Below are 14,147 nucleotides of genomic sequence, written 5' to 3' on the forward strand. Positions count from 1 at the left end.
GTCTCCTGGGACTCCCTGAGGCCTCAGACGTACCTGGGTTGAACAGGACAATGGCTCGCAGGCACCCCAGCTCCGACTTATCCATCTGCATGTCTTTCATTTTGGACACCAGCTCTGTCAAAACCCTGCGTGTGGGGGACATGGGTAGGCAGACAGTCAGAGGCAGGTATGGACAGCAAGACTGGGGGCTGAAAAGCATCTGGGACAGGCACTGGAAATAGCCCCAGTTCCTCCCTGCAGGAAGAGGCAGCTTCGAGGTACAGCCACGCCACAAACTGTTGTGCATCAGCAGCATTCATGGACCTGAGCATCAAATTTGTTCCTGTTCTCACTTTGCTCAGCACGCAGCCTCTGTGCTCTGTTTGGACTATGGAAAACATTTGCATTCACTTGGGGAAAACTGCATGGGTTTTCCTCCACATTTCACTGCAAAACACGGGTGCTGCCCTTATGCATGCCATTTGTGTAAGAGTGGTAATGCAGCATCCTGCCAGGCAGGGAGCGGGCATGGCATGGACAGTGTGTGGGCAGTTGTTGCATGAGCAATTTTGGGGTTAAGGTTTTGCTAGCTAAAGCTTTTGCTGATAATTATTGGATCTAGATCCAGTCACAACAAACTCTTGAGAGAAGGCAGAGAAGCATTCCTCCCCCTGCACAGCCAACTGAAGCTCTGCTTCTGCAGCCACAAATCCCTTTCCAAGGTGCTTTCACCCCATTCTTGGTTTTTAAGCCAGTCAAGCATCCCCTTCTCATTCTAAGCTAGTTCTGCTGCCAATCACCATGGGTTTGCTCTTGTTCTCACTAAGGACATATTTCCTATTCAGAGGGGAAAGACAGAGCCAGCCTGGCCACTGCTGCTAGGGGATGACAGAAGCAGGCCACATACCTGTCAAAGATGGAGCCCACACCAGCACTGTGAGCACTGCTGCGGTGCACGTGCAAGCCTGTGGCCAGAAGGATGCCATCTTGGACCGACACGGAGCGATGGGAGAAAGAGGCAATGAGCAGCTCATTCCAGCCTGCAAGAGGAGATGTGCAGGACACAAGAGACAGTTCAGCAAAAAATCAGTCCCACATGGAGCACGAGAGCTAGTTTCCCCCTGCTGGTTTCAGACTCAGCTCACAGGAGACATGGGACCCCAGGTACCAACTGCACTGTTGCCAAGACTGCAAGGGGTGGCAAACACTGACCAGCAGCAAGGAAGGTGCAGAAAATGACTCAAAGTGCCAAAAAAAAAAAAAAAGGGGGGAGGGGTGTGGAAGATGCTGAGTTTTCCTCCTAAAAAACCATATTCCTTGCATCAGCAGCCCTTTTACATCATTTTACACTTCACACATTAATGTGTCCTACACCTAGTAAGTTCTGCAGTTACAGGAATTGCATTTACAAGACACATTTATTCGCTCTCCCCCAGCCCTCCTACATGTCCGCATGAAGAGGGCAATAAACAGCAGATTCCACTGTTCCATCCATAGCCTCTGCCAACTGCTCATCATGGCTGAGGATGGGTTGCTCTCCCTGGGAGAGCAGGGATGGATCAGCACAGGATCTCCCATTCACTGACCAGCCTGGCTGGCACAGCGCACAGCCCAGGGAAGGGACAGGGGTACCAGGAATAGCCCCAGAGGCCACAGGTGGGGGACATTACCTGCCCGGAGGAGAATGACTTGGTCCTCCAGCGTCAGGTCAGAGAAGTGGGGGATTCGCTTGGCCCACTCGACAAGTGTAAAGAGCTGCTTGTCAGCCGCATGGCATATGTTGGTAACAGGGTCATTTGTCTAATTAAGAACCATATCAAAAGGAAAAGAGCAGAGAAAAAGAGGAGAATTTGTCCATGTAAAATCTTTGATAATCACTGTCTGCACTGCACACAGTATTGGATCAAGTTAATGATACTCAGAGCCACAAGTATCATGATCAAATTGCCAATAATCTCAGCTGTGCACTGTTGGGAAGATATTTATTACTAATATCACATCTACAACCAACCAAATCAGCTGGTTGCTAGACTCTTCTGCTTGCTGTTCTTTGCAAAGCAAGTCCTGCATGGCAGGCTGCAGTCCTGCTCCCCAGGGCACATCTAAAAGCCATCAAGCAGTCTCTGAACAGGCATGAACAGCAGTTTTATCCAAATCAGCAAAACCACAGCAGTAAACCTCCTGTGTCCAGCTCCACTCCGGTCTTGGTTACTGGGGCATACAAGCAGTGCCCAGGGCTGTACTACTGTGGAAGCCAGCGCAGGGCTCAGACTCTCCAGCATCCAGCTATTGCCCAATCTGCTCACTGAAACCAAAGGGAACTGGAAAAATGCTAGGAAAATAATGTATAGCTCCCACGTGAAGCTGCAAGTGATTTTAGTGCCCCTTACTGAGCTCTCTGTGTTCATGTCGCTGTATGCCTCTGTCTTGGGTTCGACTGCCAGCTCAGCTTCCAGGATCCTCTCCACGGGCATGTCCTCGCTGCCACTGCTTGTGGACTCGGCTTCATTCTCACTCCGCTCCCTGCTCCTCTGCCTCTCCTCTTGCACAGCTGCAGGACAGAAACGTGGCTCTTTACACCCACAGCAACACTCACAGTGGGTCCCCTTTCCTCTGGGAGGAGTGATGAAAAACCCCCTTGGGAGGGGGAGGACAGAAAGTAAATGGATATTTCAGATGTACATCCATTAAAATGGCTGCCACACACCCCACACCCCCCAATAACTTTGGGGTTGCTGTAGATCAGTGGCCTCTCAATTTGACAAAAGGTTGTGATTCCCAGGGTATGAAGCTCCAGAATAGAGGAAAGAGGTGTTGATACCTCCAGGTGGCAGCCTGGACTCAGCTGTCACTAGCTGCTGGAGGAGGCAGGAGGGACCCAGCACCCCGACACTGAGGTTTGCTGTGCTTGCTACATGCTTCAGAAAGTCCCACAGCAGCCAGAGCATCCAACAGCAGGGCTGGACAGTCGCTCACCCCCGGGTGGATCCACATGCTGCTTGCCTCATTCCTGAGCAAATGCTTACCCAGCCCGGCCCAGCCCCGGTGTCACCTCTCCCTCTGCCACCTCTCTTCCCAACCCACCCTGCTAGAAAGCAGTTTCCAGCACCTCTGAATGCCCCAACACCTTCACTTTCTTCTCCCATCTCTGTACATTTGCTGAAGTATTTGCTGGCTGGGGGAACAGTCACTGAAATTCTCTCCAGATCTCAGCTATTAAAACCCACGGCCGCTGGGTTGCAGGACATGTGTACGTGGTATGCCAAGCCTTGTGCTCAATAGAATTCCTGGGTGCACATTTTTTGCTGGAGAAATCCCAAAGGGAAATATGAAAATCCTGCTAAAAAAAAAAAAAGTGACCAGCAGCTGTCGTACCAGTTTAGCTCCCTGCTGCAGAGCAATCTTCCAAAACTACAGTCCTGCTAGCATCGGTCCCTTGCGTGAGCATACAGCACCAGGCAGGGGCCCAAACTGCCCCGTAGCCTCTAAGGAACAGGTAGGCAGCTGGGCTGGTGTCAAAGAACAGCTTGTACTGAGCTGTAGGCATTTATACACCTGAAATGAAAGGTTTAGTGGGGCAGAAGCTGGATGCAGAGCTGGCCCCTGCCACACAGACATTGGTGCTTTGCTCTTCACAGCTTAATGGCTTCCCCACCTGTTAGCTAAGTACCAGGCAGTCAGCACCCAGAGTGGGAAAACCACCAAGACCAAGGGATAAAAGGTCTTTTAAAAGGAGAAGGGACCTGCATAAACACCAGGAGACACCAAGAAAGGGGCCAGCTAAGCAAGCCCACAGCAAGCCTGTGGGAGAATTTGATCCCCATTTTCTCCATTAGGTAAGTGCTGCTGGAAGAAGAGTGTGACAAGATTTTAGGTCAGATACTTGGATCTGGACATTTCTTTCCCATTTGTCTTTATAGCTCTGCTGTTTGTCCTGGTGTCAGGAAAAAAGCCCTTGCATCAGCCTTGCCTTACCCTGGCTTATGTTAGGGTGCTTTCAGGGGAAGGGCCAAACCACAGGAGGTTCCTCAGCACTGAGCCTCATGACCACTTTGCAATGCTCAGCACTCCCCTGCATTTCTCCCAGCTGGGAGGATGTGCTTCCCAGCACTGCCCAGCTGCTAGAGAACTGGCAGAACCTGAGGAGATGTCTCTGTGAGGCATCTAGTCTGGCACTGGTGAGGAAGGGCAACATGGGAGGCACATATGTGCCAGCCAGCTGGGGGAAGCATTTGTCCTCTTTAGGGTAATGGACATGAAGAAGCCAGGGAAGTGTTTCTGAACTCATAAAAATCTTAGTGAAAGAAAGAGCATGCCAAGGAAATAGCAGTCCCATCACTCAGTCCCCAAACTTTTCTGGATTCCTTCTTCAAGCTGCAATCTGTCCTCAGTTTCAGCAGCTCCCAGAAACCCCTTGAGATTATTAGAGCCAAACCCCAAGATCCTCAGGTTTAAATTTTCAAAGGGAAAGTTGCATTGACACCTTGGTCTTCTGAACCACTTTGCACCCAGCTGGAAGGGAAAGCTGTGCGTGGGATTAGTGTTTTGATTTAAGCTTGGCATTTCAGAGTTCCCCGCTGCCCTGTACAGTTGAGGCAGCACAGGGTTGATGATGCTACAGGGAACAAGACGAGGCTCAGCCTGTTCCCGGTGTTACAGCTACTTCTCCAGGCTCTGCCCTCCACAGTCTGAGCTCCTGCACAGGGAGTGGTTTGCACGCTCTGCGGGGGAACAGCATGACCTCCAAAAGGGACAGCTACACTGCCTGCTAGCATTCAACCCTGGAGGTGGCACAGCTATTTTATCTTGGAAGAACAAACAGCTTAAAAACTGTGCTAATTGTCACTACCTGGCCTTGCATCTGTCAGTATAATTTGAGAGATAATCTAGCTCAGTGGTCCTTGCTCCACCAAGGAGGAAGCAGCTAGCTGCAGGGGGCAGAGGTGGACAGATAAACACTCACGCTACTCGGCTTGCCTTTCCCTGCAGCAGAGACTCACTCAGTGGTGGCTTTTGCATAGATCTTTGCACTCTCCAGAGCTGCGTGGGAGAGAGGTAGGGCTGCAAGGCCCACCACAGACACGTGTCGCCCCAGCAGCTCTTGGAGGCTTCCTTCAAGTCAGTGCAAAATCCCTAAGTCCAGTTGCCTCAGGTCAGAGCCTTGCTCCAGATCAACACCATAGGTGGTTTGGGCCAGAAATGCAGGCCTTTGGGGGTTGCAGTGAGTGCATGTGGAGTATGGAAGAGGCTGTATGAACTGCTTCCATACAGCTCTCTCCTGCAGCACAAAAACGCCACAGGATGTGAGCTGTACCAGAGCTCATCTCCAAAGGCAAGGTTATTAGTGGAAATGACAGAGAACTACGTAATAAAATATAGAAATAAATCATTCACCCTTATCTTCCAGTGCAAGAATTAGGTGGTGAGAAATTAAGCCAGCAAGCTGAAAACAAAAAGGGAGGTTGCCCTTCACACAGGAGGCAAGCAGGCTGTGGGACTCCTCACTGCCGGGTGCTGTCCACAGCAGAGGCTTGCAGGGGTCCAAGGGGTCCAGGCCATTAAGGGCCACTTACTAAAGGCAAGCTTGGGTCAGAAATCAGGTAATAGGTTCAGTAGTCACCAGCATGTGTGTTTATCTGGGATGGGAAGAAAAATACAGTGTAATACCTTCTCCATCAGCCTCATTTCCTTTACGAAATGAGGTAAAAAATGCCCTGAAGCTGTCAGTGTGGGTTTTTGGAATGCTCCAGCCTTGGAGGGCCACCAAGAGCCAGATTTACCCTAATGAATGTAAAGAAAATGTCTATAAGCCCATTCCTTCCATGAGCCCACACATACCTTCCCTCTTCATCCCCATTGCGAGGCACTTCTGATAGCGGCAATACTGGCAGCGGTTGCGTTGGCGCTTGTCTATGAGGCAGTCCTTGTTGTCACGGCAGGTGTAGATCAGGTCCTTCCGGATTGTCCTCTTGAAGAAGCCTTTGCAGCCCTCACAGCTGTACACCCCATAGTGCTTCCCTGGGGACGCAAGGGGAGGTGATCAATAGACAGGCAGGCACCTGCCCTTCCTTCCATCATGGAGGAGCTTGAACCAACCCCAAAGGTGAAAACTGGCTGCAGGGTATCACCTTAGCAGGCCTGCTTGGCTTTAGTGGCTCTTCGCAGGAATAGTGATCAGCAGCAGTCCAACTATAGGACCGCTGCTTTCCTGTGATAAGGAGGGACTGCATCCCAGAAGGATGTGGAGCCACGTCTTAGCGGCAATGCAACTGCAGGAAAGCCATAGGTAGAAAATGGGGTGCACTGATATAGAGGAGGTCCAGTGATATGGCCAGGCTGCAGGTCTCTGGGGTAGGAAAGAAAACCCAGGCACAGCCAAAGCCCAGCTAGCACAAAGCACAGGTAAATAAGAACACATTGATTTTGATATATTTGATATACCTTTGATAAACAGGGACAAAAGGTAAAATGAGATCATACACAAAAGGGAGAATAGTGTGGCTTATAGGTCTGCTCTCTTTTGGGCACAGCACAACTAATCTGCAGAACAGCCTGCCTTTGGGTAAGCCAGACCCACCCAGCAATAAACACTGCAATGCCAGTATGGCGCCAGCGAGCCTCTGCAGTGTTCACTCCTGCACAAGCATCAGGGGAGTTTTCACTGCACAAAGCCTTCCCCAAGAAAGAAAACCTCCTACCTGAGGACCTGTCTCCACAGATGGCACAGATGTGTTTGGCTAAGGATCCTGGGCTTGTAGATGGATAATTCATGTTCCCAATCCCTGGGAGACCTGGCAAGGGCTTGACGTCCTCTGAGCTGCTGACATTATTCAGGATGTTGAGCTGCAGAAGCAGAAGCCACAAGACAGGTTAGAGGGTCGAGGCTTATACCTCAGTGAAACCATCCCCAAACTGAGCTGACCCCTCCCTTGCTGCTCCTGCTGGGCTCGTCCCACAGCTTATCCCCAGCAGCTCCATGGGGCTGCCATTGGCAGACAGACATCCTCTGGTGAATCCAGCTGGACGGGTTTAAGCAGATGCCTGGTAGCAGGTATAGCCTCTCACCCTGCCCCGATGCTGTAACCAAAGCCAGGACTAAGCAGAGCTGGAAAAGGGCAGGCAGCAACCCTCAGCTGCTCAGTCACAGCCTCCAAGTGACCAGCCTGGTGGGATCCTGCCTTCTTCATTAGAGGATGCTGATCACTGGCTGCTTGCGGCATTAAGCACTAACAACTTAGTAAGGAAGAGCTTTGCAGCCAGGCGATTTTCTGCAATTAAACCTGCACTGCTGCATGGCTAGGGAAGCTGTAATGATGTTTGGGTTTTTGTTTGTTGTTTGTTGTTTTTTTTTATAGTGTTAAGTGGGTTATCTTCCCTGCCTCATGATATGCAAGTTTGCATAAACACATGAAAACATGGCCATCTTAGTCACTCCCTGGAACTTAGGTTCCCAAACACTATCACAGACTGGAGAATGGAGCAGATTTTGGGTTGCCAGATTAAAAAAAAAAGGGGGAGCAGGCTGAGCAGCTAAAATCAGCTGCCCTGAGATGCAGGTAAATGGCCCAGAGCCCCCAGCTGAGATCCCTGGGAGCTGCTCACAGCTGCTGCAAGTTTAACGGTTACAAACCGACGTCAATTAGAGACCAAAACCTGATGTTGCCCAGGGCTTTGTTTTATCGCTATTTGCTTTCGAGCTGTTGTTGGCAGGGCAGCGAGGATTAGGGGCCATTGAGAACATCTTGTCCAAAGCTGCCTGGGCAGAGCAATGTCTTTCTAAAACCACTATCAAATCATCTTTCTCATTGCCATGTTTTGAGATCTAGGGATGGTTTCTTCATCACTGAGCTTGTTTTTAACAGTCACCCCAATTTATCAGCTAAAGTTCTTCCCAACAACAAGGCAGAAGCAGGGACAGAAAACAAGGCTTTGGATGAAAATCCAGCTACAGCCTTCCTTACAGTCTCCATAACATCTAAACCACTAGATTTCATGCATGCTGTTGCAAGTTCTCCAGTTGCTGCAAGAAAATGCCCATTTCCTTTGAAAAAGTATAATAATTTCCACAGGGAATTTTAGCAAAGAACAAGAAGGGTTCATCCCATTGTGATTTTTGGACCTGCCATTAGAAAAATAAAAAGGTGAAGCCTGTTTTCATCTTCTCTCACCACTGTCCCTTCATTTTCAAAGTTTCAAAGGTCTGATGACATTGAAAATACACATTATCCAGCAAAAATAACCACATTAGGAGCCATTAGCCCCCACATTAGTGGGTTGTTTTGCCCCACTGGAAAATAAAAGTGTACAGGGAAAAATTGCCCAGAGGAACAGAGGTTCACTCTCCCCAGCAGAAGCCCACCCCAGGCACTGGCAGCTTTTTAATCCTAATGCTTTAAAATCGGAACTTGGCTCAAGCAAAAGAGAAAGCAACCCTTTCCTCCCCACAAGAGTCCAGCTACCTTTGTTACCCTGAAAACTACTTCTTCTTGGGAAGATGCTGAGCCAGGAGGAACTTCTTACAGTTTAAAATGTTACTCAGAGCTCAGATACCACTTCTTTCTCCCTGGCCGCACTTCGAGACAATAACTGGGAGAGGGGATATATGGGGGGGGCGGCGGGGAACGGGGCAGTTTTAGCCATCAGTGTCCTCAGAGCTTGACTCCTGGCAGGTTAAATGCAATCATGTATGATATCTGGGACAACTGTTTGAGCCCAAATCCATTAGCTGCCTCCCTGCCAAATCCCCAAGGCCCAGCTGTCTCCTTGCATTAGAGGCAACACAAATGAAACCTGCTCCTTGGAGCTGGGAACTTGGTACAGTGCCTGGATTGGGGAAGCTGCTTCCTGGAGCATCCCCAACACCAGAGGAAAAGCAATGGAAACGCAACTAATGTTGCCACCAGCTCCACCACCATGAAGTACCTGCCCTATTTGTGACACAGACACAAATACTGTCAGGTCGATGGGGAACAGTCAGGTGGTGCGAGGGAAAGAAGGATGTCCAGCACACCTGCTGCAGACAGCCCAGTCCCACACAGGAGATGAGGATGCTGGTGAAAGGTAAGCCAAACCTGCCAAATCACACCTATACTCTCTCAGAGCTTTTCAGGAGCCTCCCCATACCATCCTCTCCCAGCCTTGGTGGCAGGCACTAGGAAGAGCTTCAGACAGACTGTGGAGTAGCAGTGGGGTATGGGGCAGAAAGCCCATTCCATGGACTTTCTGGAGGGAGTCCATCTGCTCACTGCTTCTTCAGCAGGAGCCATGAGGCTCCTGAGCACTCCCTACCTTCAGGTCCCACTAATAAAATGCAAAGTGTTGTTAATAAAAAGCAGGACTTCCCCTTAGACCTGCACTCCCAGGACATTTCAGCACACCATCAAAATTCCATACTGCCACCTTGGTCCCACCCATTCTGGAGGTGATACCAGGCTTTTGGGGCAGTGTGTCCCTGTCCCTGTCCCTGCCCCTGTCCCTGCCTCACAGAGCCACCCCTGGAGGCTCCCAGCCCACCTGTGGCACTGGGGAGGCACCATCCCTAACACCTGGGTCTACCCCAGATTGAAGGGGAAACTTCAGCACCTGAATGAGCTCAGGCAGTAAGGACGGAAGCACTGCATTTTTCTCCAGGCAAAGTTTATATGCAACACAGAGTATGTGGCTGGCATTTAGCATTAACATTTGTCTGTCTTTAGAAAGTCTGACTCCTTTCCAAATAATGAAACAAAGAAGATATCCTTTTGCAGGAAGAAAGGGAATGCAGCCCTTGGCTACCCTTATTATTTCCACATACAGTAATTATACACACTGCAATAGATGCAGTGGAGGGGAACTGGACTGCATCCATGGTGAGAACAGACCTGGGAATTAGCTGTCTCCCCTTATTGTGCAGGGTGTTTTAAAATATATACAGGTGTCTTCTCTGTGTCTATGCCAGTGGGATTTATGCAGAAAGATTCACATGCTGGAAATTGTTCTTTACAGCTGATGTCCCTAGGTGGCCAAAACACACTGGACTCCCCACCAGCCAACCCACTCCCTCAAGTTTTGGGACCTTACCCAGTCTGAACACCATGAATTGTAGCGAAGCAAGTGTGCACATCTGCCTACCTGTGGACTGGCATGTGTCACAAAATTCATGCCTGGGGCTGAGGACAGAGCAACAGGGTGTGGGCTGATGGAGGACGCAATGACTCTGTACGGCGAGCCTAATGCATTCACTGGAGACCTGATCGCGTTCATGGGGGACGGCAGCGCCCGGGAGGCGTTCACAGGGGCCTCGAGGTAGTTGAGGTGCCCGTCTGCTGAATTTCCTGTGGAAAGGCTTGACGACGGGCTCACAGATGTGGAGCTGGCATGAACAGGGGAATCTACAGAGAGAAGCAGAAATATTAAATCACTGTAAGTGAGGCTGGCTGTACAGCGATCAGTTGCCCAGCCTCGGTTATAGCAGCTTAGATGCTGGCCAAGGCTCAAAGCCAACCAGCAAACATGCCTTATGCTAAAAGGGGAAAGAGCAAAACATTGCTTAAGGTATGGGAAATAAAGTTACTTACAGCAACAATACATATTGTGAAGATAATAATCAAATCTTCCTTCACTGTTTCAGTGCCTCAGCTGACTTGGAAGAAGGTATGCTGCCTGCCTGCCTCAGGCTGGTTTTCTCTGAATTATTTCCTGAGGTCCCATTTCTTTTGTCCAAGCCAGCTCAGGAGACAGCACACATCTGAAACTCTGAAATCCCCACCAACCAGGCTGGAAACCCTAAATATTCACTGTGTCTCATGAAGCACCTTTGCTCCCTGCGATGGCTTAGGCATCATGCTCAGCAGGCTTCTCTTCTTCTTCACATGGTTCAGCTCTTCCCCTTCCCACCCACTTACCTCTCCACCGTACTATTTCACATGTTCCTCCAGCTCTCAAAACTTGATGCCAGCATCTTCAGGAGGATCTGGAGCAATGCAGGACAGAAACTGCCCGTGACATGCTAACAACGCAGATGACAGGGCAAGGCACCCACAAAATATTTTGTCCATTACTTTTCCTCACTTAGTATTAGACAGAGCAGAGGCTGTGGCCACACAGACGTGCCTGGGCAGACAGTCTCACAGCCATAAGGAAAGAGGGTTTCCTGCTTCCACACTAAAGAGCTCCAGTGCACATTGCCAAACTGAGCCTCACGGTAGCCCCATGAGATCAATCTTCCCCTAAACCCCACTGGGGAAGGGGTGGCATAGAAAAGTAATATAACTTCGACCATTGCCACTTCAGGGCAGTCTCTGAGGCTGAACACCTCACCCAAGGCCTAAACACTGTCTTTTATAAGGCCAGTCTCAAATACTCAGAGGGTGTCTGGGCACCAAATGCCCACTAGTCCCAGTGGGTTATGTATCTAGCTGTATTTTAAGGATTTATATGACCTTTTCTCCCTCCCCTAGGATTTACCAACCCCAGTTAGCATTAGCTGTCGTTAACATTTCAATGAACCATTGTTTCTCTGTTGGTTTTTCAAAGCAGGAGATCATTCCCTGGAGTAGCAAGGCAAAGATGTTGTGTGGGAAGGTCACATAGCTGGTTTTCCATGGCTGGCACAGAGGATGCTTGTTCCCATTACATTTGCAAGTAAGGCAGCACTTTGGTGTTTTGTTTGTTTGGTTTTTTCCTCCTTTTAACATTATTGCGAAGTTATTTACGTGACAGTGTTTGTTATTTTACCTGAAGTAACAATCAAATCTGATTCAAAGGGAAGATGCACAATAAAGACAGGAAAAGGTCAGCTTGCTGAATAACATTAAAGACATTTGTCAGAGTCAAGGAGGACTCGATCCACCGTTATCAACCCACTTCAGACTTAATTCTGCAGAGGGAGGGGGAGAAAAGGTCTTTGTCAATTCTTGCTTTGGCTTTTTGGATCAATTCTCCCAGTGGGAAAGCGATGTGCAGCAAGAGGAAGCCAGCTCAATGACAACAGCAGAAGCCTTGGAGGCAGTGAGGCAGTCTAGAGGCAGAGCCAGGGCTCCTGCCTGCTGCTGGAGAGAGTCACCCCACATTCCCCTGCCACCATCAAGGAGACATACAGCCTGCTTTCTGTTAGTAGACAGCAAAATCCCTACCTTGTAGTGGCTTCCAAGCAGAAAAGCCTTTCACCCCAGAGACAGCAGCCAAGAGAACCTTTAGCAGTGGGTAGGAGATGTGCTGTTTTCCTGGCCTGGCACTCAGATCACAGAGGTACCTCAGTTGTTTCCTGGGTCTTAAAAGGAGCATCCTGACTTGTGCCATTATTGGCTTCAGAGAAAAGCAAATGCATTTTTCATCACCTGCGAGTGGTCTGATACCATAGCATGCAGTCCTCCCCAGTATCTGTAGCAACAACTTATAAAGAAATTGTTTTTATACCTCTCTAAACAACTAGATAAACAACATTGCCTTTGAGGGTCCTTCAGCTTGGAAAATAAGCCACTGACGGGGAGATTGGGCAGGAATCTATCTCACCAGGATGGCTAAGGAGAGGAATGATTCTTCATCCTTTTCCATTAACACAGAAAATGGCATATTTTGAAAGTATCATGCAAGAAGATTTAAACTAATAAAAAAAGACTATCAGAAGAGTTATTTAACTGTTTGCATTTACACCAGACCTTACAGCAACACTGTCACCACTAAGTTTCTCCATTAGAAAGGCTCTAAGTTTCATGAGGACCCAAAGCAAGGCTTTCACCCAAGGAGGCTGCTGGCCAGGGCCAGCCCCATTGTGTGCTTGTGTCCTTGCCAAGCGGTGACTGTTAAAGGGCTACAGCCAGGGGAATCCCCTAGCCCCCAGGATGGGATCAAAGGTTGAAGCCAAGAAGCCTGGAGGGCTTGTGCCTACCTCTCTTACCCCAGCAATGAGACACCAAAGAGGAAGCAAGAATGCATGAAGGAGTGTTTGCTGGTGGAGATGGATGGATAAATGAAAATATCTACTGGAGAGCATACAGGTGTAAAGCCAGGCTCTGCCAGGGCCTGATGACACAAACCAGAGTTAACATGCTTGTTTCCACAGTGCCTGACCACACTGTCCTGCCAAGTTGGACAAAACCATCAGTGTTAACTTTCCATCTACCAATGAGCAATTTTATCTGTCTGTATATAAACTGTAATACAAACTGCATTTTAAAAAAAAGCAGAAACAAAACAAAACAAAACAAAAATCAAAGCAAAGCACTCCTGTATGGTGGTCCAAACTTTAGCTTCCAATCCTTCCCTGGGATAAGTTTGCCAAGTCAGTCCACAAGGGAGCAGAAATGCACCCTCCTGCACCTGGGGAAATACTACTCTAAGCTTCTCATTTTCATGCTGGAGTGCTCCAAGACGGATTTAAGATGTGGCTGCTACCAGACTATCATTTTATGCAAGGAATGATTTGCATGGCTGGCAGAAGGTGTGCAGGAAAAGCCTTGCCAAAGCATGCTTGACATCGGGGTTACTTATTCCCTTAGTTGAGTACCTTCAAAGTTGTTTCAGTCTAAAGGAGCCAGACTGGCTTGGACAGTACAAACAGCAGAGGTTGCAAGTCTGATTAATTTTGGTTGAAAACAGTGTCATGCATCTCCCAATAGAAAGCAACCCGAAAGGCCGTGGGCTTGCAGGGATGGCATAGCTTTCCTTGAGGTATTTTCACCTATCATTTGGGGGACAAACAGAAACATCAGCATGGCAGCAGAGCGGGACGAGCAAGGAGCTGCTCTGCAGTGGGGAATCAACTCTGGGACAGAGTGGGGGGGGGAATAGGAGACAGGACTCAGTCCTGCGTGCCAGCCACAGTCGGCCGCCTCTGCCTCTCCAGTGGCATTCGGCACAGGTGACATTTACACAGGCCAGAGCAGGCCTGGAGTCTGTCCGTCAGGTAATGCAAGGTGACAAGCGGTGCTGGGGATTCAGCCAGCTGCGGCGGGGCCCCATGGAGCCAAGGGCAGCCCTGTGTTGGGCAGCGAGGGATCTGTGGCTGGCACAGCCCCTGCCTGCAAGTGCCGAATGCAGCCCCCAGACCGGCCAGGTCCCCCACTTCTGCTGGGAAGACTGGCTAAGACCCTACATCAAGCATCAGGGCTTGCTACTGCTTGTAACCACCTACTCCAGATTCAAGACCAGCTTATTTTTGACCCAAAACCAGGGGTGTTTATATATTT

The 14,147-nt window shown here is 49.4% G+C and overlaps 1 protein-coding gene across 3 annotated transcripts in view; it reads right to left on the reverse strand.

Annotated features, from left to right (window-relative positions):
* RXRG (retinoid X receptor gamma) overlaps positions 1-14,147 on the reverse strand; it is a 39,273-nt gene that overhangs the window by 1,612 nt on the left and 23,514 nt on the right. For all 3 annotated transcript variants that reach the window (XM_064454573.1, XM_064454575.1, XM_064454574.1), the window contains exons 2-8: positions 10,090-10,349; positions 6,678-6,822; positions 5,818-5,997; positions 2,370-2,530; positions 1,650-1,779; positions 887-1,019; positions 34-125 (exon numbers count right to left, since the gene is read on the reverse strand). In XM_064454573.1, the coding sequence (XP_064310643.1) occupies positions 34-125; positions 887-1,019; positions 1,650-1,779; positions 2,370-2,530; positions 5,818-5,997; positions 6,678-6,822; positions 10,090-10,349 (1,101 nt within the window). The remainder of the gene's footprint in view (positions 1-33; positions 126-886; positions 1,020-1,649; positions 1,780-2,369; positions 2,531-5,817; positions 5,998-6,677; positions 6,823-10,089; positions 10,350-14,147) is intronic.

Source organism: Phalacrocorax carbo, chromosome 6, assembly GCF_963921805.1.
Source record: "Phalacrocorax carbo chromosome 6, bPhaCar2.1, whole genome shotgun sequence".
In the NCBI taxonomy this organism is placed as follows: Eukaryota; Metazoa; Chordata; class Aves; order Suliformes; family Phalacrocoracidae; genus Phalacrocorax; species Phalacrocorax carbo.